The 24943-nt window shown below is 41.1% G+C and overlaps 1 protein-coding gene across 12 annotated transcripts in view; it reads right to left on the reverse strand.

Moving 5' to 3' along the window:
* Nucleotides 1–2361: 2361 nt before the first annotated feature.
* KLHL32 (kelch like family member 32) overlaps nt 2362–24943 on the reverse strand; it is a 121373-nt gene continuing 98791 nt past the window's right edge. For all 12 annotated transcript variants that reach the window (XM_068677883.1, XM_068677881.1, XM_068677886.1 and 9 more), the window contains 5 exons: nt 17752–18478; nt 9779–9837; nt 7166–7358; nt 5078–5172; nt 2362–3282 (listed from right to left, as the gene is read on the reverse strand). In XM_068677883.1, coding sequence (XP_068533984.1) covers nt 3121–3282; nt 5078–5172; nt 7166–7358; nt 9779–9837; nt 17752–18478 — 1236 coding nt within the window. In that variant the 3' untranslated portion in view covers nt 2362–3120. The remainder of the gene's footprint in view (nt 3283–5077; nt 5173–7165; nt 7359–9778; nt 9838–17751; nt 18479–24943) is intronic.

The raw sequence follows: 24943 nt of genomic DNA on the forward strand, positions 1-24943 counted from the left end.
TCTGGGCATCTTCAAGGCTCTGCAGAAAAACTGAGCTAAACTGCTGCTCCGAGGTATGTACCAAAAATGGTAGGCTGGGCAGAGACAGTGGTTGGGTTCAAAGGCTGATGGTCTCCAAAAATAGTACAAAATTAAGGAAAGATGAGGTAGGCATGGCACTCATACACAGGAGCCAGCAACTGGGTGCACTTTCAAGAGTCATGGACACTAAAGGTAAAACTGGCCAAGCAAGCACGTGCTGGTTCAGACCTCCAGGTCACTGAGCAGCCTTTGCCAGCGGGTCCCCTGCACAGTTTCATGCCATCTGAAGCCAGCCTTGCTCTGCCACCCACCCCTGCTCCTCCCTAGCAGAGAATCCTCTCTGAGAGAAGAGCTGCTGCTGGCACCAGCCTGCTCTCTGCCTGCTCTTGCACTGACACCCTTCTCTCTCCTTACCTGGTGATATAAAACCCACTTGCTCACCTTGCTGGAACTACGTGGCATTTTCTGAGTTCAGGTGCAGCAAAGCACCCCAGCTGTCCTAAAGGTCCTGCAACAAAAGCAGAAAAACCCAGCTAGGAAAGTGAGGCACCCAGGGTCGCCATGAAAGGATTCTCTGTAATCACTGGAGCCTGATGATTAAGAGCCAGAGCAGAATCCTGACACTAATAGGAGCATATGTGTTGTCCTGAGGCTCTGTGGCTGTGCTACCCTTAACTAATTTAATGCAATTGCACAGCTGTTTAAAACCGCTATTCACCAGTACAGACAATTGGTGATAACAGCCAGAACAGTAAAAGTGTCTAAAGGGCAGAACAAACATGATAAATAACTTTCTTGCCATCCACTCTTGCCTTTCAGCCCTTGAACCGAGTGGCACATGCTGCTTTGCATGGGGATGCTGCCCCCCTCCACCTCCCAGCTCAGGCTCCTGTCACAGCTTGCTGCCGCTGCTGAACGGCCGGGTAGCTCTGCCGTAATCCCTCGCATTCATGAAGGAGACGATTTCAGAGCTGCAGCTGTGGGAAGCTACAAGGCCTAGGAATAAAAGCATCAAAACTGAGTTTAGACACGCGAAATATACACTGCACTTTTGTCTGGAAGCACGCTGTGTTTTACCTAGGCTAAGGAATTAATTTCCCCACTTCCTGCAAAACAGGGAGTCAGTGACGGTTCTGCAGAGCCAAAGCTGATCACTCACCTGACGTGGCACTGCTGGGACCCCGCCAGCAGCCCCACGGCTCTCCATCGACCCGGGTCATGATTATTCAGCCACCCTCTGCCTGAAAACAAGGCATGTACCATGTCTACATCTCTGTGAGTTGTATATAAGTGGAGCTTCGAATGCTCCCCAGGCTTGGGCCTGGCAGCCCACACAGGACAACAGTCAGATTTTTAAAGTATAACAGGCCTGTGAGGAGAGATGGCCCTTGCAGGCTAATTTTCAGGAGATTAAAGGAATTAAAACTAAAAAAAAATCCCGATGCATAGCCTATAGAGCTCTTGTATAGTTAAAGTGGTGGCTGGATGAAGCCTTGTTTTGTGTGCAAAGGAAGAAATTGCTTGCACTCAGTGAAAGCAGCTGGAGCTTGGTTCTACGCAGTTACATGCTGCTAAGAAAATCCAGAAAGAGAAAAAAAAAAAGGCTTTCTAACCTGAAAATGACTGGAAAAGGCAAGGCAAGGTGGTGTGAGTTAGAAATGGAGATAGAGATGGAATGATAAAACTCACCTCTCTGTACCACCAACCAGGCACTTACTTAAAGATGCACTGGACTTGGAATCGCTGCTCACTGGGCAACATCAAACCCTTCCCGTCCAGCAAGCCCATGCTCTTGCTGTGACATATCTGCACCTGGCATTTGCATGAGTGTCAGTAGGAATCACACAGGTCTGCTCAGATAGCACAGGGGCAGGGAACAGATCAGTAGGTAAAGCAGAGAAGAGTACCCATAAATCATAAATAGAGAAAGATTTAATTATATGCTTGGTTAATACTTACAAACATTGAACTTGTTGTTAGATATGTAAATAAAGATGAAAATATGAGACAGGGGCTGCAATAGCCAAGCAAAGCCAAAATATAACAGGTTAGAGTATTTATTGTGAATTGGCATATGCTTGGAGTATGGAAGGGAGACACGCTACATAAACTGAAAGAATAAATAAATAAATATTGACATTGTTATACACCTGTTTAGCCTCTGGAGACCAGTGATTTGTGGGACCATATGTTGGACAAAATGAGACTGTTCATTGATAATTGTAAATGTGGTGACCCCTTGCAAACTGGATATTAAAAATATTAAGTAAATGGCACATTTTAATTATACAGTAAAGAAGCTGTTCTCCACCATTAAAAGACTGCAGCTGTCAGGAGGAATTGATCATATGACAGAAGGTAACATTTATTTGATAGTAGACCTTGGTAAATGACATCCCAAATGATCTTTAGATTCTCAGACAAACACATTCCATTCAGACTTGTGCTTAACTGTGAAGCCTGAGTGTCTTTGTCCTTCACAAATTTTTGTGTGATCCTTATATATATACTACAGGGGTTGTTTGTTTTTTATTTTTGTTTTAATCTGCTTCACAGTATTTAAATTTCAAATGAAGTATTATTAAATGAGAAACTGTAAACGATGGAGTTCGGAATTGGAAGTCAGCACATTTGTTATTCTTTTTGCCAACGGTATCAAGTAAGTTGCATAATTACCATAGTATTATATCGTCTTTGTCAACATAAACACTACTTTCTCTCATCTTTGAAAGTGCCATTGGTGAACAACTGAACGTGCAGATTCCAAAGAACAGCAGCCCAGGAAGGAGCTGAGAGCATTCACAATGCCTTAACAAAGTTGCATAAGGAAATTAAATCAAGACAGGCAGCAAGTAGTCACCAGCAGAAATGCCAAATGCTCTCACATATATGCCTCTGCATCTGAGGCAGAGGAGAGAAACCACGGTTTTTGTAGCTTCCTTCCTGCCTATTGTGATCCGACTTTAAGACAAATGTGTGAAGGTAAAGCAGCAGCCCATGGGGATTGATTATTTTCACTGATCCAAAGAAACCCTTCAATACGCAGGGTTTGATTTTTCCCCTTCCACATCTGATTTTATGAAGTACGCGTTCCTTGTCTCACATTGTGCCGATCCTGTGGTGAGGCACTTGCAGAGTCTGAAGGTTGGGGCATGTGAAGTAAGGAGCTGGGAGAAAGCACGCCGCTATTCCGTTGGAAGCAAATGGGAGCGTAGGCCCATAGAAAACTTCTTCCTTCCCTTCCTTGCTAACATCCAGCACCTGCAGGTCAAAGTACAGAAAATATTTCAGGGATCGCAGAAGGAATCTGAAACAAACCCACTGGCACAGGCTGCATAAATGTACTATTAATCCCGACAGAAAGAAAGTTTCAGATCACTTCTGGATTCCAGTTATGGATCTGGTGATTTATTGCAGTCGTTATCACCCAAATCTTATCTTAGCTGAGCTGCTTAGTAGCAGGCAGTGGCATTTGATGGTGCTTCCTGGCAGCAGAACATGCAGCCATGCAAGTACAGAACAGAAATGCTAAACAGTTTGTCAGCTTGGTATATAGGGAGCAAGGGAAGCTCTACCAAAGCTGGAAAGCTTTGATTCATACCTGACTGACTTAAGGAAAATTAAGAAGTACGGGAAAAAATGTGTTTTATTCCAAAGATGAGAGCAAACTCAGACTTGCTGAATTTGAAGATAAAAGGGGTAGTTTCCTTGGTTAAAGCCAGGCACAATGCCTACAGCTGAGAAAGGGCAGCACACGCAGCTCTGCCAGAGCACTCACTGTATTTCTTTTCCCTTTGACACTGGGACTGTCTCAGGCAGGCTGCCAGTTCACGACCAGTTTGGGGATGTGGACAAGTGTCCATTTTGAAAGCAAGATCCTAGGATGACTGTCACTTGTCACTAAGCAGTATTTACACCCAGGTGCAACACTGCAAAGTACCTGCTGGTTATAAACAAGCGTGTTGGTGTTGTACAGCCACTGCCTTGATGCAGTGATGTTTGTTACTCCGTTTAGAGCACAGTACTTCAGGTAGCGTTATCCGACCTGTCTGTGTGATGTTTTTCATTAACAATTGTTAGGTGTGGTATCCAACAATTTAGGAAAACACAATTATACTATGACAAGAACATGGTTTTAACTGCTTATCTTGCGTGATCTATTCTTTACAAACTTATGCTAATATGTGTTCATTATAAGATCAGCAGCTCAGCATCTGATACGTTCCCTTATGCTAGGTCCAACTTCAATCCTTATGGGACAGTTTGGAGGTTAAATCCTAAAATCCTTAGTTGGAAGCTAATGAAAATGTTGTTTATCAGCAAAAGTGCAGAAACTGAGACATAAACAAGAGTTTCTGTCTGTAACTGCCCAGCTGGTCACAAAGCGATGGCTGTGATGCAGATTTGCTCCACTCAGAAGAATGTAGGAAGATAAGAATTCCTAATTTCTGTATGGGAACATCTGAAAGACACAGATCTGCTGGTAAGCTGCTGTGACACAAGATGAGAGAGCAGAAGAGTTTATTGGACAACCCACTACCTACAGCGGGGATCAAAACTTCCATTCAAGCTTTGAAGCAGTAAGCGCTAGGGCAGGTTGCAGGCTGGCTGAACTCTGTCAAAGAACAACTCATTAACTCTGGCTGCTCTTCTGAAAGACAACTTGGAGAGAAAAAAAAATCACAAGAATGGCTGAAAATGTGTTAGCCCATGCCCCACTGTCCATTTCTGCACAGCTTTTCCTTCTGAATTCTACTGTGTACCCTGAGAATAATATATCCACTATTTTAGCCAAATCTTGTCAAAGGAGTGATTCCTCAATTCCTGCTTTCCTATAATACCTTACTTAGAAGAGTTACATCTAATGGCTAATCTGGAAATATTTTTTTGATATCCACATTATTTCCTCTCTGGCTTACAGAGATTCAGTGGCTGCATAAGAAACATCCTTAATCTCTCCACTTCACCTGCATTTTCCTTTTTGAATAACTTCAGTGCAAAGCATATCCTTGCAAAATTATTGGAAAAGACTTTAAAAGAAACCTAAATCACTCACCTGGATACATGCCAAAGGCTCATTTGTCCAAATCGAATAGCCGCCAACGAGATATATTCTACCATTGTGGACCGCGACTCCAGACTCATTTTGACCTAAAGCAAAAAAGGAAAGAAGCCACTTCCAATGTTTAATTAACCCTTTTTAACACTGAGTGCCAGAGTTCTGTAGTAAGATGCAAATGTACTTGGCAGCAAATTGAGAGTTTCAGAATTCACAACTTGCAACAATTGAGGTGAAGTGTGAGGGCTGTTCTCCACTGTCTGTGGGAGCACAGGACAGGGCTGTCCAGAGAGAGACCACAGATGAGCCAGGTCACAGATGTGCAATAAACTGAGGCTGTGCAGGGGACCATCTGCTCTCTTCTCAACGTTTTTTGTGCGCTTGTACTTTGTAGGTAATGGGTGAGCTCCCCGCCTGCCTCAGCTTCTGTCGCACATCTAACAGGCATGTAAGCCAAGGGAGTGACCTCCCCTCACCGCCTGCCCATACCCATGCAGCCCCCTCGCTCCTACAGGCACGAGTATGGTGCAAGCTCACTCCCATAGCCATGGTCTCCTTAAATTCACAAGTTTTGAAGGGTAAATACTGCCTTAAAAAAAATAAAATCTGCACTATATGGTACAACAGACACATTTTATGCCAGTTGCAGACACACAGAGAAAAATTTACATGGCTTCTCCTGGTGCTGGTTGTGGGAACAACCCACCAGGTCATGTCCGAGGAGAGGCCATTGTCTCACAGCACTAAGTGATATAGGGTCAGCTCCAGAACAAAGGTGCCCACAGTGCCAGCACTTTTGCAATCGCAAATTAGATGTCCTTCTCCAAGGCAGTCAATCCCTCCAAATAATAAAATATAATAAGTAATGGAGAGCAAAAGGAATACAAAACACTAGTTCTGTTTTACAATGTATAACTCTTTCTTTTCAGTCCATGCCTCTCTCCCCTGTGTCCACAAAGGGCTCTGATGACCTAACTCAGAGACCAAGGAACCCTCCTGAAGATCCTTGAGATTAAGAAACCCAGAGCAGTATCCTAAAAAATAAAGATACCATCAGAGCATTTTTTAAATCTTTCAGAAGGAAATGACATGACTGTCTTATTTGTCAGGCATTCATTTCTCTGACATGCTGCCAGCTATCCTAAGCTTCTAGTTAAGTTCCTACATCTTTTCAGTGGTAGATCTTAGAAGTGAATGCAACACCAAATCAAGACAATGAGAAGTGAGGTAGGCTCAGTTCTAGGATTTCTATAGCAGTCTGTGCTGAAACCTAGTGGCTGACAAAGCTGTTACTAAGGGAGCTCCAAGTCTGCTGCAGAAGAAAATGGCCCCAACATTTATGTTGGCTTATCCTGGAAATGCATTCCCTTCTGCAAAGCTATTGTTGGTGCTGCTCTGAGAATGTGTCACATGCCTGTCTCTCCCAGAGATCTGAATGGTAGTACCTCTGGGAATCACATCAGGTGGTGGTGAAATTAAACAGACTGTGCTCCTCCTCCTAATGACTGTCATCAGGAAGTCCACAGATCCCGTAGCTATCCGAGCTACTCAACTCATCCCTGATCTGACAAAATTCCAACCAAGACACCTCCTTTAGAGAAATTTATGAAGAAGATACTATCTAGAAATAAGTGATGGTTAATAGATTTCAGTATAAGCCCTGCTCTAATACATCAGCAAGCAGAAAGCACTATAAAAATTATGTTATTACAGTAGAAATGCATCTGCCTGTTGAACACTCAGAATAGGGAGCTAAATCTAACGGTGCATACAAGCTTTTGGAGAGTCAAAAATAAGTACTGTTGGTATTCTTTGACAAAGTATCTTTGATTGTCTCATTAAATCAGATTTACGTGCATCATCTTAAAAATTTAGCCTACTGTCCTAAAAAAAAAAATGCTTTCCTGAACAATGAATGTTGAAACAGTAATCTAAAGTCTCTTGTGGGCCAACTATGGTCCCTGCCATCCAGAGCCAACTGAGGTGAAGATGTGTAGTTCCACATACCAAAGGCATCTAAAGGGCAAAGAATTGATGTTTTACTTTAACGGTAGCAATTTTCCTCTTTTGGTATACAATACTTGCCTGTTAACATGTTGAAGCTGCAACGCGTCCACTGATCAGTGTCTATGCTGTAAGAGTCTATGTGCCGAACCAGGATCCGGTCATTGTTGTAGTCCAGGTCATTCCCACCTAACACGTACAGTTTCCTTTGGACAGCAGCCATCGAGTGATACACTCTCCTCTGCAGCATTGGGCTACGGCTCAACCACTTATTCTGGAAACAAAGAGACAGAAGTTGTCTCAGCACTGCTTGTACAACAGCATTAGCACTTATTGGTGTTCTCCTTACCCCTGGCTGGAAATCCTGGGTGTATATACTTGTGTTATTTATATGTTAAAAATGCATATTGGTTACAACATGGACTAGATATAATGGACTTTCAACACATGGTTTATACTTCTCACATTTAAATATATTAATTTAATCGTATTTCGTGTTCTGTTTTTCTGTTTAGCTCCTCAGGCTTCAAAGTTTTTTTACTTCTGCAGAATTCAGTAGCAAATACTCCTTAAGCAAGACTATTAGATGTCTCCTTTGTATACCACGCTAACATATCTGTACCAACTAGCTCTGTTGAGAGAGAAGAGAGATTCTTCTACTTTTCGTTATTCAGAAGCTTATTTGATCTTATCCTTGGGGAGTGAAACAACAGGGAAAAATAATTTCCTAAAGAATCTTCTGAAGTGATTCACGTATTTGATTTTATGCTAACCCTTTATTTGTGGGCACTCGCAAAGTAGCATGCTTTTGCATATTTTTCCTCCTGGTTAACAATATTCAAGAATTCTACTTTTTGAGGGTGGGGGCACAGGAAAGACAAGGGATTACAGCACGGTATTTTAAATGCAGGAAAACAATTGCTCCTGCCCTGCTTGGAGAATCAAAACAACCTGACAATCAACAAGATTAATTTATTTAAGTGGAGGAAGTTAAAATCTGTGAGGAAATTCTTTTTGTTGCACGTGCTAGCGCTTGCGGTAACTCAAGAGCCTCTAATAACACTGCCTTTTAACCTCCGCAATCTATAGCTATACATTTCAATGTGTAATAGTTGAATATTAGGCATTAATGTTTGCATTAGTAGTCCAGTCTCTTAACACGAGTCTATAGACACCATCTGCTTTGCAAAGCCTGCCTGCATCCCCTGATTATATCTTTAGCTTCCTCCACTGCAGTGCCTGCCAGGTGAGCCGCCAAGCACTGCAAAGGCAAAGAAACTGAGGGGCCTGGTGGGGTCATTTCTAATAAGCCAGCGTGTGAATACTAATCAGTGGTGGGGAAGCAGAGGTCACCCCAGCCGGCTTGTTGGCAGGTAGCTGTGTGCTCTGTGGCAGATGGCAGGCATTATCGACTCGCCACAAAGGCCTCGCGCAGAAGCGAGCACGAGCGCTGAATGATGGAGTTATTGAGATTCTGTGCAAGATGCAAGCAGATGTGATGGTTTCCAGTACCCACCGTAAACAATATGCCAGCAGAATTTTTAAAAAGAGCATGTGTGTACAAACATGAAGCAGACCTCATTTGAAGAATGCGAGCACACACTTCCTCTTTAACTCTTTACACGTCGTGCTGGCCTTCTTGCTACTGGCACCGAAGTTGCTGCTCATATTTTGGGGGGCAACTTTCAAAGCTGTGTCAGCAAATAAAGAGCTGAAGCAAAGGACGAGGGACAGAGAGACAGGATCTAAATAGAAGCGTCGCCCTCATAAGCAAAATAAGATTGCTGCCTGTAATTACCATGTGTTTGGGTTTGGGACAGATTTGGCATTTGTATAATCGATGCCTAAAACTGCAACTCAAAAAGGATGAGGCAGGTTTGTCAGTGCCTGCTTTCTGCTTCAGCACCCATATGTGGTATGCCTTAAAAAGTCAATGGGGACCACAGCAAAGTGTCTCCTGGCAGAATTTGGTTCCAAATACAGCAATCAAAGGCTCTATCCTGCAATCAGAGAAGTCAATACCTTTCTGTGCAGGTGTAAATCAAGCTATGCAACTCTGATTGCAAGCTTAGGACTTTTATTTCCTAATACAAGCAAGAGGGCATAACCATGCCCTAACCCTCTGAAATGGTTACTGAACCATGCTAACCTAATCAAAACACATACATTATGTATGAAATAATCCCTAAAAGATATTTTTGGTGCTTGGGTAATGAAATGATAGGCACCCTTGCAGTCAGCAGAATAAGTCACTGGCAGGTAGCACAGTTCTGAAAGTATGCAGAAAACAAAAAGCCTGTATATATATAATTGAAAGCAGAAATGTCAATGACAAGAAACAGTTTTGTGACACTGACTTTGAGTCATACATTGCCCAGGGCTGCTGAATTACAAAAAAAAAATAAAATAAAATAAAAATGAACAAGCCAAGTAAATACTGATAAATAGAAGGGATTTAAAACACATTTATTCTAAGTATTTAATCTAAGATATTTCTAGCACCTACAGGCTTCAAAAATGTAAAAAGAAGTCGGGGTGTCCATTACTCTGTTAAACATACACATCTGTACAAAGTGAATTTAAAATACCACCAACTCAAATTAAACTTAAGGAATTATTGTATTTTATGCATTTGCTAACAGACCCTTTATAAGCAAAACACATGAGAAAAACACATACCACACAGATACTCACCTGCTTGGGATCATACACCATAAGCCTGTTCTGATACTGTGCAGTGTTTGTTACTCCTCCTATGAAAGAGTTTATACAAGTTAATTTTTTCCATCTTAGCAAAACCAGCACCAAGATCGGATACAGCAAAATAAACATTTGTGGGGTCCATCTGCTGATAGGATTACACTGCATAGCCCCAGTTACACTCACATGCATCTGCACTTTTTAATCTGGTTACAAGGTATTAATTAGCAGGTTTGTCAAACATATAGAAACATGAAACAGAAACAACCCCAGTCATTGCCCTGTAAAGCTAATTCTGTTGGCTAAAAACAAGACAAAAATATGTTTGTTAAGGAATGACTGTGTGTTCAGCCATCTCCAGAGCATGAAAAGGTAAGCCCCGACCCTGCTGCCAGGAGCAGGCAGTGCCCAACACCCTTTAAAAACAAGGAGGTGGCTCTGCACTGCAGGGGAGGAAGTGGTAAGAGGGGAGCCAGGCTCAAACAAGACTAGTGGCAACACCAATGCCAACAGGATGGCACAGCGCAACCTTCTGCAGCTGCATTCATGTGTGTCTTTGAAGAGAATTACATATTTATTATATTTATCCTGTATTGCAGATACAGATGTATTGTAAAGATTTTCTGGCTTGGTTGTAATTGAGTTACAACCTGACTTATGTTGGGAGGTTCCTCCACAGTGATCAGGAACCATGCTAAGCCCTTAGCATATGAATTTAGCAATAACCTCTAAAAAGCAAATTATAAAGCCCAGAACAGACTCTCACACAACTAGATGTCACAAAACAACTATTTAGCTCAACACAGAACATGTCTAATGCCTGCTCATCCTGCACTCTGAGGGTTTTAAATGGTAAATCTCACTGAGACAACTGGTGGAAAAGCCCATCTGTCTCAAAGCTGCAATCTTAGCTGAGGAAACGTATTCCTGAGCGTGCTCAAGTGTCCTCCGAGCTTGGTGCCTCTGCAGCTCTGCCACCAGTGCCATCCCTGCTCTCTCCCCACACGGGGCTATGGAGAATTAGATGCTTTTATACCCCCTGGTCTCAGCATGCCTCCATGCATGCTTTTGGTTCAGAACTGTGCTGTGCTGACCAACTTCCCCCACACACACAACTCTATCCCATGGTTTCATTTTGTGGAGCAGTACTGATGAGAGGTATCGGTACTCCCCTTTTCTGGAAGATGTTCAGCCAGAAGCTCCACTCTGGATGTGCACCAGCTCTGCTCCCATTCCTGTGCAATAACAACCAGTCTCTGTACCTGAGTGCTGGGAATATTCAGTCCAGAGGACAGGAGTAAATCTACCGCAAAGCAAAACATGCAGACTGTACATAGCTTAGACACAGAGGACTTGGCACCAACGTTTTACCTGCTGCTCTGCTCCTGTTGGGGTGAATTACTTGCTAATAACAGTCCTAATGCTTAAGGATAAAATGTCAGATTGCTGTTTTGGAAACTGAAAGTCGCAGTTGTTTGGATGGTTTCCTCCAGAACACTAACCTACAGGAGATGCATCAGGAACACAGTGCTGGGTCTCTTACTCTCACTCAGAAAGAACACCACAACTTGGGTGGAAAGATGCGGAGGGAGAAGACAAAGAATGGGGTCACTTCCTTATGAAATAATGAAATAATCCAATAAGCAAAATTATTTTCCTCTCTTCACAAAAAGCCCCTCATATCAAGTACACAGCTTACATTTTTTCCCTGCAATATTGCTCATCTGTGGTGTTTTATCATTACATTCCCTTCACATACCGCTCTTCACTTTTAGATTAATCTGCCAAAATGAGATGCTAAGGATTTGCATACAGATTTGACTACACAAAAATAGATCTGGAATTAATAACAGTCTCTATATGTTTTAATTTCTTCTAGACTGGAGTACCCTTGCCTCCAGCAGTATTCTTGGCTTTGAAAGTCATCAAGCTGATTTGTCTGCTCTTAGGTTATGATGCCACATGCTGCTACACTGTCCCCTGCAATCAAAGTGCTTGCAGAGATAGATTCCATGCCTTCCCCTAACAAGTATATTTTATAGATTGGCAGTTTTGATCTCCCCTCCCCAGGGAGATAATCTGCATCTTAACAGGTTTCTATAGATACATCTGTCATTAAATATGCCATCTTATATCTGCATCAATTTTCAAACTCGAGTTCCTCCTAACTTTGAAGTGCTATAGCAAAAGTTTAAAATTTTCTGCCAAAATTCACATTTAACAAGTCTGTAATGTCCTCTTGAACTATTCTTTTAAAAATACTCCAGGCAGCTGGGAAAGGGCAGAAGAAGATTAATATGTCTCCTAAAAAATAGGACAAGGAAAAAAAAGTTTAAATGCTACTAAAAATAATACATACTTTCTCTCAGAAAAAAAACTGGGGTAATCCTAAGATGAATTTCTTCAGCTGCTCAGCAGAGCTTTCTAAGAGGAGGGAAGGGCGAGGTATGGGAATGGCACTTGAAGATTTGAAACTACAAACCATGTCATGGAAGTTGATGTTAAGCAATAGCAGCTAATGTGGTAGAGAATCGATTAAAGAAAGTGGAAAAAAAAAAATCTGCCTGGGGAAATGGCAGCAAAACACCCAGTTTGGTCAGAGCTCAGTGAGTTTTACAAAGCAAGAGTGATGACCACACCAATGACAAGACAAGAGAAGCGATGACAAGAGCGGTTTGCTTTGCAGACCAGGATTTCGGGGAGGCGAGGAATGCCCTCAGGACAAGCCTGGCTCTTTCTCATTCTTGCAGCTGTGGGACTGCACTCCTGGGAAGCCCAGCACCAACCCTGTGGGCTTGCAAATGTGTTTTCACTGCCACAGCCACTGTTGCTCACTCCTCTTGCAGCAAATGCTGTAAGACAGGACACAAACCCTGCTTTCTAAGCCCTCCAAAACCCATAACCTCCCAACTTCCCTGCTGCGTGGAGAAGGTCCTGGAAGTCCAAGATCCCCCATTTGTCCACCCCTGCCCCAAACATGCACAATGTTTGTTACAGCCCCCAAATCGTCCACAAAGTGCACTGAAAAATGCCTTCATAAAGCCACCTCCGAAAGGAGAAGGGTGGTAGGCTGTAGGTTTAACACAATTTTCCCAATCAAACATTTATAATCCATATTTATAACGTGTCCTAGCAAGACCCCCATCTGACTTGAGAAATCTCATTCAATCCAAATCCCACAGAAAATCTCACCACTCTCTCCGAAGTCCCCAAGTGCTAGGCTGTGCACACGAATCCGACTTTGCTGGGAGATGTGTAAAACCACATGTTGGCAAAGAGCTCCCCGTGTGTATTCCTTCCAGCAAATACATGGAATATATCGAAACTCATGAAATGCGCCCTGTGGTACTCTGCTGTTCTAAAATAGAAATCTCTCCACTCTCTCATGCCCGTGTGTTAAACACAAGTTCAGCCTTCCTCAACACGCGAGCCCGCTGCCTTTTACTCAGGTGCAGCGAGGGCAGCTGAGCTGGAGCATCTTCCACCCCAATGAAATCCCTGAAAGACACCAATGGTAGCTCCACATGGTGCTGTTCCCCTCTGGATGCAATCCAGATGCCAACAAGAGGGGCACAAGCCCTATTTTTTTGGGGGATTAAAAAAAAAAATAATCTTTAAAAACAGATGTTTACTATCAATCTACAAAGAATCAATGACATAAAACCTAAAATATCTGTGCTTGAAAGGTGTGAGATCCACTATCAGTATTCAAAGATAGTAATAATAAAAAAGAAACAATGTCCCATATGCAGACTAAGATGGGGTTACAGAGGTGATTTATCTCCTTATTAAGCCCCTATAGATGGCAATTTCTGTGCCAGCAGCACCACAAAACTGGGTTTGGTCAGATACTGTAGTCTCCTATTTATTCCAGATCTATTTTTCGTAAAACAATATTATAGGCATTTACCTGAGGGGGAAACCCTCCTTGCATCATATAGCACACATAATAATAGTAACGTAGCGCTTTTCATGCCAAATCACTTGCAAACTCAATAACTCTCTAAGATACGTGGTCATATCCTTGGTCAAAACCTCAGCATTAGGGGAAAAAAAAAGAAAAAGTCTTGAAATTATAAACTTCAGTCTTGATTTCTGAAGAAAAAAAAAGTTGTTAAATAAGAAGGACAAGATGTGACTTTAGCTGACACACATCGGGTCAGTCAACTCGGGCCTCTGTGAAACCACAGCCTAATGCTGGGCTTCAGACCGCGCTTCTCATATGCTCCTCTCCCAGGCCCTTTACCAGGAAGAAAGCCTCCTTATCCCTTGCTGCAGATGCAGAAATGGCACCAAGCTGGCAGAGGCTTCCCCATCTCACACCAGCCTCCACGTGTGGGGCACCTCCAGAGGAGAAGGATGGGGGATGCATGTAAGGAAGGTCTCCAGATCCGCACGCATGCGCCACGGGGGATGAAGGGAAGTGGGCACCGTTCAGGCTCTCACCCCCAGGGATGTTTCCCTGCTTTTATAGGATGCAACTGTCAGGGATGGTGAACTCCAAAGGGTTTGGTGCCGTTTGTGTCTCTTTCACTCAAACGCTTTGCTTGAAGCATGTGGCATGCAATTCGCTTGTGAAATGGGTCAGGGTGTCAGATGTTAACTGTGGCCTGCAAGATTCATCTCTCTATAAAATTTCAAAACCATCTGCCCGATGCCATACTGTCAATGCAGAGGACTTATTTTAATGAATTCTCATACACTTTTTAAAATAAGAAAATAAAATTAAATAGGGGGCTGTGAGAAAAAAAAAAAAAAAAAGAGAGAGATGAGAAAAAAACGACAACACAAATATAAAAATATGTTCCACAATATATGGAGCTCAGAAAACTTGAGAGCTGAACCCATTTTTGCTCTCTAGAGGATAAGATTAGTTCCAAAGTGCAAAACTGGTGAGCTTTGGGCAGGTAAAAACCCCAAAGGGGTGGTGGCAGCTTAGCAGTCCCTCCATAACCTGAGCCACTGACCTCCCAGCTCCCAGTTTTCCATGTCTGCATGCCCTTGGGCACCATTTTGTTACCACACTTCCCTTCCCTGGCATCTTCGCCAGGATTTTATCCTCTGTGATTTTTGATTCCTTCTCGTGTTTGTCCCAAAGGAAAGCTAACAATGAACCCCAACAATAATAACAGAAAACCCTCAAGTCTAGTCAGCCTTTGATTAGAAAAGCCTTAGAAGACATGGGCTTGTAGTGGGACACTAATGCTTTGACTAAAAAATAAGTAAATGATTTGCATGCAAGTCATGTTTTGATGACTCTCTCCACAAATACAAGGACTAAAAACTTATATTATCACTATTTAACTTCTTCACTTACTAAAAAAAAAAAAAAAGGACAAATTTTCATTGCTGTAGTGCCAGCTGGTAGCATCAGACTGACTTTGAGAGCTCTTGCTGATGACCTGTATTTCCAAGAAAAAGCTGCAGCGATATAGCTCAGAAACTGAAACTAATTTTTTAATTACTTAATTTTAAACCACATACTTAAAATTAGGTTCCCTCCTGCATTACTTATTACTCTTACACTAACACCTCATATATGATGGTAAAACAGCAGGTTTTTTCAGTAGTGACTGTTGATATTTCAGCACAATAAAACTTCCCTCTGTACTATTCCCCTAGCCCTGGATATACATATACACAGTTAGTTTACATATACACAGTTAGTTTGTGGCCCTCAGCAATTAGTTAATAACAGAAATCTAGCTACAGTTACAGCATCCCCATCTACCTTTATTTAAAAAATAATACATAAACACAATTTTCAATCTGTGAATATGTAATGCAAACCACTACTCTAAAGTATTGCAGAATATGTTCCCGTAATCCACACTCACATGTCAGAATCTAGCAACTCCAAGCTGCTAAGCATTTTCTCCAAAGCTATACGGGATACAACCAAAAAGTCCCGTCTACTGCCAAAACCTCGCTCCTTCCTGCGACTATCACATGCTCTCAGTTTTGCAACACTAGCTGTGTTGATACACTTTTCAAATACAAATACTGGTAAAATATGGCTTGTTTGTTTGTTTTTCCCATTTGTTCAGTTCATCTAATAGATTTTTATGAATCCATTAAAGGCACATCCTTGAACACAATATCACACTGCTTCATTATATAAAGCAGACAGCACTTGAATGTACAGGTAAGCATGCATTTCACTGACATAACTAGGCACGTTAATTAATCCCCAGCACAATATCCCTTTTCCTAACATATCAGGAAAGATTAAAAGACTTATTCATCAATCTCATATTTCACTTTAAAATCTCTAACAAATCGGGTAGATTTTCTTACTTGTTTTTAGTAAATGATTTTTTTTTTTTTTTAAGAAATTTAAAAACTTTTTTTTTCATGTACTAGAGACCAAATTCTGATGAGTGTTTCTAGAGCTCTCTCAATAAAAACTATATGGCATAAAACCACACAAATATGTTCATCACAATTTCCTAAAAAACATTGTTTTCCAAAAATAGAAACTGTCAAATGTAAACCATTTAAGGGGAGCGAAAAAATAAAAAATCAAGACACAGAAGTAGTAGCATCCATGTGCTTCAACCTGCCCATCACAGGCACTCATCTCTTTCCACCAACAGAATAGAGAAGGTAATGAACAAACAGGGGACTGATCTGAACACCCAAAATCAGAAATTCTCTTTCTGCACCATACCCAGGTCTCAAAGCACCCTATGTGCACACTTCAGGATTAACACACAGCACAAACTGTACGAGACTCCTTCAAAGCCAATTGTAAAGAAAGTGACCCAAAATGCCTGCCGGGGACCACTGTGACTCCTTGCATTCTCTCACGCCTTTCTTTCCAAACATATCAGTTGTGATTTCAGTGTGTACGTATTAAAATAGGTCTCTGCTACTTCCCCTGCCAACATTTGGGAATCCACTACGCATATGGGCAGAGAGATGCATCTGCAAGGAGCTCCACTAACCTCAATGACATATGTTGAGAAGCACAGTGAAGGCCTAAGGAGCTAACAATCTTTTATTCATGCATCATCTCTTCACCAGAGGGATCCCAGACCATGCTAAAATCCCCTGAGGCTATCTGCTGTGAAGGCAGCAAATGCTGAACATTTTCTTTAAGTGCTGGTCCCATTTACTCATTAACTTCCTTGATAGATATTACAACTTTATAACCTTCCATGACACACTTCCTACTAAAAGATGTTGTTTTTTCCTGTCACACCGTCTGTAGACAGCACCGATCTTGTTCCAAAGCAACTGATACCAGAAAAGTCACTGCAAAGATTGATGACACAACGTCCCCAAATTCCATCATCGTGTACATGTAAAATAAAAGGTATATCAGATCAAGTTGCAAATGATATGTTAGTTTAAGATCACAAGGCTTATACTTTCATCTAGCTGTACCATAATGCTATGATTACAACTAGGCAGTCCTGCGCACATGTTACTGACAGTCAGAGCCAGGCAGAATTTCTGACAAAGGTCATCTTGGCCTGTTAATACACCCTTAGGAGCAAGTCGGAGGAGTTCATACACCTGCCTTCAAGCTCCGCACCTACACAAGCCAACAAGCGCTTATTTCTCCATTTCATTATCAGAAACCAACACAGTAGTACCTGATCATACTACAGAAACTGGATTTTGTTTTTAGCAAGCACACAGACTTTGTAATTCAAAATTTGTAAACAAGGGCATTATCATTTTAATTCATGATGATTTATGAATGGTGAGTGGAGGTAGTACACATGATATGTGCAGCTTTGAAACACAGAGGGATTTTTAGTAGAAGTTGATAGGTGCGTTGTGCCCCTATACTTCTAATCAGGCTTGATTACATGCTTCTGTTCTTAAATTCTTTGAAATAACCAACTCCTAAGGCAAAAGTTATCCTGACACACAAACCAAAGATGATTTATTAGTTTTACTCAAGACCGTATTTTGGTGTTTTGTTAGTACCTCAAACTGTGTGAAACGTTTTCTACCTGATATCCAAAGAAGACCATCCACCACATATCCTGCATGGCATGAAAGCGATCGATCAAAGGACTGCACAAAGGTCCACTTGTTCTTCTTGGGGCAGTAGCACTCCACAGTAGGCAGAACTTGGCGCAACTCGTTTCTGCCCCCTACCGCATAGAGGTACTCGTCCACTGCTCCCAGCACAAAGTGCTCCCGACAGTTCTTCATTGGAGCTATCTCGGCCCACGAGTTGGTGCGGGGGTCATAGCGGCAGGCAGTTCTCACCGCACAGGTGCGGCCCGTGGAGTGCTCGGCCTCTCCACCAGCTACAAAAAGAAAGTCTCCCATGACAGCCACACAGTGGTGACTTCTCCCTACTGGCATGGGCGCTAGCTCACTCCAGTTTGCAATCCCTGCAATGTGAACGTTTTCTTGATCGACTGGGTTGAAGTATCGCAACTCCTTCACTTTACAGACTTCACGTTTTTTCCCACCAATAATGTAAAGAGTGTCTGACTGGAAGCGAGGTTTTGTCCTTCTGGTTTGCCAAACCGGCTGTGCATAGATGCTTTGGTGGTAAGCCAAGGCCTCATTAACAAGTGCTGTTGCAGTTTCACTGGCTTGGACAAGAGGATGAGAAAGAGCTACAGTATGCAGAGTATCCACGTCCATAAGGCCAAAGCGGACATACTGGAGAAGCTCATCCATGTACTGGTAGCGGCAGTTGTGCTCCAACCACCTCACAGCCAGCTAGAAGTAGGGGGGAGGAAGGGAAAAACAAAACACCAATTATTTGTATACAATTCTGTCAAAGTTTGGCCTTTTGAAAAACTGTGTTTGTATTCCAAGAACTACGTACCTGCACCAAGAGCGATATAAGTCAGTATGAAAAGTACTCATGAATGCATGTGACTCAACACAAAACATACATACTAATACTCCACCTATAATATAAGTCAAAGCACTCTATTGCACCATTCCCCCCCCCCAATCCCCCAAAGAATTTCCACATTATCAGATTGCAACACGGCTATGCAATACTCCTGCTGTGCAAACAGTGATGCTGTAGGAGAACACAATTCAGGAATCAAGCTGCTGGAGCAGTAGTACAAATATTGGGACTATGCAATCTTTGGAGACCATGGGTCCACTAGAAAGAAAAGCAAGAATCTGGTTAGATGATTAAAAAAAAAAAGTCATTTCTCCCTTCCACCTTTCATTCTAATTATGACAAAATATAGAAGGAATATACAAAATACATAATGAATCCTTCAATTTTTCTTCCTTCTTCATTTATATTATTCATAAAATGAAGAGAAATGTCAGGGGTCCCCAGAAATTAAAGGCAAAGAAGAAAGATGCAGAGAAGAGGTTCTGATGGTTTGGAACTGAAAGAGGAGGTCTCTGAAATGGATTCAGCAATTGCAATTGGTATCAACAGCCAAAAATAAATGGAGACTTTAAATTACATAAAGCATACTGAATCCAACCAAGTCTGTAAAGAGGCCAGGAAAGGCCTAAGCCAGTTCAGGAAAGCTGTAAGGTATTCTTGCAAATCTCCATTGTTGAAGACACCCTAATTTCCTTAGGGAAACTGTCCCCATGCTCAGGTATCCTCTTCAACATATTTTCCTTTTACTTGTGCTGGAGCTCTAAACCTCTCCACTCACTTGATCCATTTTCCACCTTAAGGTTTATAACCCTAAACCCAGGAACCACCAGTCCAACACTTGAATTTGATGATCCTACCTGCCTTGTCTCCTTCATCTTCAATGCATTTGAAGACGTGTATTAAAGTTTCCTCTTCTCTGAATGACAAAGTTTGCTACCTTAAACTGGGCAAAATCTTCCTCTTAGGGCTGTAGTAGTAGTGAATAGATCAGGAAGATCATTTTGATTGTAACAGCCTATGCCATTCTTGTTTGTATATCCCTACATTAGACTTTTAACACACTATGAAATTGCTGTTTTATGTTTAAGATTATGACCTACTCCTATTCCCACCTCTTTTTTCTGCAGAACTTCCACAGTGTCATGCTTTCTCTGTCACTATTGAACCCTACTATGTACTTCAGGCCACTGCTCCAATCTGTCAAGATCACTCTCAATCCTAATTTTATTTTAAAAAGCGCTTGAAGACCATTCCACCCTCTGATTGTCTGAAAACATAAAAAAAAAAATATTATTACATCAGCCAAATCATTAAGGAAGACATTGAATAGTTATGAATGAGAACAGGCACCTCTACTTGGTACTTCCTGTCATCCTGACAAAGAATTCTTGAGTTTCTAACTATTCATGCAATAAGAAGAGTTTAATCTAAAACTCACTGCCCTGTACTGATGACAGGAATGTCACATGAAACAGCTGGAAAAAAAGATTCCTATCTATTAAAAGCTTTTATATAAGCATGGTGTATCAACTTTATTGTTGCTTCTGTACTCCATCAGAGAGGGGAGATGACAAACTAAAACCACTTTGGTATAAAGATTAATTTGAAGCACTTTTTCTGCACTGTTGTACTCAAACCCTGTGAAACAAAGGATCAATGAAGGGCATCAAAATTGCAACTGTAATTCAGTGAGTTAAATGCTGAATTGAGTTTCAAACTGTGCATTAGCTATACGTGTTTAGGCTTGTTAGTAAAAGGAAGTTAATAAAATATATTAGAAAGTGCTTATGGACTTGAAACCATTGAGGAATATATTCACATGTTCTAAATCCACCAATCCACACATCTAGTGTCTCCTACTGAGAGGTTTTAGGTAACTCCCAACTGCATGTCTTAGGATGTGTGTACATCATTTGTCCAAGTCTTCAGAGGCACTTAGCTTGCATCACTGACTAGATGCTTGAATTTCAAGCAGAATTTAGACTATCTTCATACTGACTGAATGATTTCTGGTTTGCTATATTAAAGAAGAATTCTCAAAACTTACTTTTCCTACCTGTCATCACTCGTGTCCAACAGATTGGTTTCTTTTGCTTAGAGTTCATGACCTTACCCTTATCTAAAACAGTGTTATCACCTGTGCTTTAATGACAGATATTACAGACTCATGAAAGACATACGCTGAGGAAAATAAGGTCCTGGTAACCATAAGGCTTTTAAAGGAAGTTTAACATTAATGCCTGTTAATATCTTAAAACTTCATGCTTCCTCTTTCTTTTCTTCTCACTACCACCTCTTGCCCCATCCAGCAAATACTATATAAACAGAAAAACAACACTACATACATTCATACCTTTCACTATCTGCATTCATTTGTACATATGGGATGTGTGAAGATCTGCAGCAGAAGGGATGGACATCTCCACTGCAATACATTTTCTCTGCTGCTGCATCAAGATTGGCAAAAGCAACCTGGTTCACACTGAGTTTGATCTGTACTGAAAGTATTCCTGGAGTAGTTGTAAAAAAAAAAAATAAAGCTCCACTGAAATCAGTAATGCTTAACATTTCTCTAAAATCACAAATTTCTAAACCACCATAGTGATGGCATAAAGTGACACAAATATTCTGTTGGCACCCACTGGAGATGTACAATCTATTCCCGGCCTTGAACCAAGACTTTCTCCGTCTTTTCCTACACTATTTCATCCCCAGCCATCTGTCCTGCATCTTTCTCTTCATTTATGAAAACTTTTAAATCTTTCTATATTCAATCTATTGCAATCTCCTTGGGATCCACTAAATAGAGCACCTAAAGGTATCTTTGGTCTACACTACTTCCATGCTTCCTTTCTAATGAGCAACTGCAACAGCAGCAGAAGGAATTAGGTCTTCTGCATAGGAGCTACTGGCTGTATCCAAACTTAGCAGGTCTGAGGTTAGTTTGCAGAGGAGCACTGCATTTTACTCTGCTAATTTAGGAGGCAGGGCTCGGAACCCTGGGACATCACTAGATCACCTGAATAGTCTGCAAGCATTTAATAATCCGCAAAGAAACTCCATTGGCTCTTAGTGAAGCCACTAAGATCTGGGAATTGTGTACAAATTCTCCTGTCCAGATCAATTCAAGCTACTGCTCAACACAATCTGACTACAGTATCCTATGGGACCCATGCCTACTCTTTGGCACTCCAATGCAGACAAAAGTTGGTGCAAGCTAAAAGCTGTAGTGTTTTTATCTCTCTATCTTGCTATTGAAAACAATGACTGTTACTTGACTTTAAATGCCGTAAGTTCATTTTGGGATAGTCCTTAAAAATAATATGGCTGTACTAAAACTACAAATGCAGATATTTATATGTATATTCACAGAATTCATGACCATTTTCTAGACTATGACAAAGGGCTATGGAACAGGTTCTGTGGCATTAGGGGCACTCACCAACTGAGCCTTAGACTTACACATTTCTGATACAGCATGCATTGTTATGGTGCTCTCTAGCAGAATGTGATGTCTCACACCTTGGAAGCATGGAAGAAAATTGAGTTATCTGGGAGGTGAACTGCTACTCTAGTCAGCAGATGGTTTGGCAGCTACTAGAAGGCTGGAGGGGGAGAAGTTCAAATGAAAGAAAATTAAGTTCCCAAACAAGTTCTTTGGATGTAGTAGAAATAGTCACTGATAGACTGTAAAACAGTTCTAAATTTCCTTTTGCGTTAAAGGAGGTAAATATAACTCTCATGTACATATGGTGGAAGCAGAAACTTGTAATATATCAGCAAACATCTGTGTATTTATCAACGCAAGTTCCATCACCTTTACTCAGCTTTTGTTTAATCCATACTTAGAAGCCTGGTGCCTTCATAGAAACTCCAAAATTTACTCCATCTATGCCCCAATTACAGTACCTATTCATCCTCTCTGGCAGTAGTGATTAGCAACTACAATCAGAATTGGCAAAATAAACCCAAAGCCATTATACACTGCATGACACTGCAAAGAGAGACAAGCAGATGTCTCTAAGGAGATACTGACAGCGCTTGAAATCACAACTGTGCTTAAAACACAAACAAGCAAGCAAGGAAAAACAAAGAGACTGTCCATTGTGAGTCCAAATTGTGAGTTTTAAAATATTTGTATCACTGCTAAATAATTTACTAAACTAAGGAAAGACTCCTACTCCTAGTGCCATATAGGCACATTCTGTTTAAACTGCTAGAAGCTTCTTTTCCTATTAATTTTAATGTATGAATGTGTGTGTAAAAGAAGCTACCTATATCAACTTTAATAAATAATATATTTTGCCATATTCATCTTCTGAACTATGTAAATGACAAAAGCAGACCCTCAGAAGGACAGGGATTTTCAAACCAGATTAATTCTCTTATTCTGAAGCCTTAACCCAAAGAGTCTGTCTTCTCCAAGGTTACATTACTTGATTTAGCAATGGAGTACATTCTCAGAACTTCAGGAAAAAAACGGAATATAGGCTGTGGCACGGTTGAAGTGTACATCTAAATACACCTGCAGGTTGGATTGTGGTTTCATTGTCTGTACAATGGCAGCTTCTGCTTCAGCACAGTGCTTCAACAGCCTGACTCCCAAAGCCTAGGAACGCAGCTCCTCTCTCCCTGCTATTAATGTTGTATGTACCACATATGTACCACAGCTGGAGAAGGTACTCGGGCAGTGGGGGTTAAAGCTGAATTAAGAGTTTCACTCCTGCTGAAGATTGCCCTGTAACAGATAGTTATCTGGTCTTTTGGGTCACCAACTATAACTTTGCCCTGCCTGTTCAGCATCTCCCTAGAATCATTCTCACTAACCAGAAAAGCCAAGCCACAGTGCAAAAGTTTGATATACTTGTTAACCCAAGTTCATTTGGAAACTACTTTAAGTCACAATGTCAGCAACAGGGAGAGTTTATGTCTCCAGAGTAAATACTCCTTGGACTCTGCAAGGGGCAGGGGCCATGGGAACTCCATTAAAGTCATCTTTGTCTGATCTTTAGTTGATGTATTCATGTCACAGACCCACAGACTGCAAAGGAATTATGCTAGTTTATACCCTCTAAGGTCTCTAATAATTGAGATGAAGCAAAGAAGTGATAGCTGTGGAAGAAATTGTTTGTTTGTTTGTTTGTTGTTGTTGTGTTTTGTTTTGTTTTGAGAAACAACAAGTAAACAGAAATGGTAAAATTGTTAAGGTTTCAAAACAATGGATTCCCATTTTCTCATTAAAACAAATGAAAATCTTAAATAAAATATCATAGCAAACATTCTCATTTTAGGAGAAAGGATTATTTTAAACATGGAAACAGAAACAGAGGGAAGAATTGTCCTGGACTGAGACCAGATATATTCAACACCGATTATCAGCTTTCTGCACGATAATAATGATGATATATAACAGGAAAAAGGAAGAGAAAGAGGCAGGAAGGAAGGAAAAAAACAACATCCATAGATGTCTTATTTCAACATACATGTCACCTAAGCTGTTTTCCTATTGCTTAACATAAGAAAAATTTTAGGCCAGAAAAATCAAATTCATATCTTTGTGCCATTAGTATACTGGACAGTACTATAGATCAGCTCCTTTTAATAAATAAGACAAAACCAGACATGAAAGCAACATAGCTACTGCAGCAACCACTTTAAGGGATCTGGAGAACTTCAAAAAGCAGAATTGGGTCTTTACTAGTTCAGCATTTGTTTTCATCTTACACTGTATTGCCACGTGTGTTCTTAAAACACAAATTTTGACTATAAACTTGAATGTAATTTGGCCTCTTCTTGAGGTTTACCTATTTTACCAAGTCTTCAACTTTCCAGACGGGAACCTCTTGCCTCAAAACCACCATCTCTCAATATTGGCTCTCTCAATGGCTACTGTCAGCAGTCCCCTGGCTCTTCAAATCTCAAAGGGATTTGAATCTACAGGAGCAGAACCTATGGATAAACCAGAATTTTCACTAAAGCTCTGAAATAAAGCCCACTGAAGGCTCTGGAGGATCTTCAATTTTTAAAAGTGGACAGGGATTTCCAATGGGCCTGAATTCGGGTCTCTCAGTCCTCCTCTTTCCAGAGACTACAGAGGAAGAAGCCCAGAAGGTTTAGGATATCAATTTAAACATTTTAGTTAAGGTGAGCTAAATTGGACTGTATAAAACTTAACAAAAACATATGGGGGGAAGAGTTGTTTCAGGGGAAAATCAAAAACACACATTTTTTCAAAGCCACAGGTTACACACAAACATTTTTAGAAAGCCAGCATGGAAGTTAATAAGTAACTGCGTGGCACAGCAGCTGTATCAACCAGGCAG

The sequence above is a fragment of the Anas acuta genome, chromosome 3, assembly GCF_963932015.1.
Source record: "Anas acuta chromosome 3, bAnaAcu1.1, whole genome shotgun sequence".
In the NCBI taxonomy this organism is placed as follows: domain Eukaryota; kingdom Metazoa; phylum Chordata; class Aves; order Anseriformes; family Anatidae; genus Anas; species Anas acuta.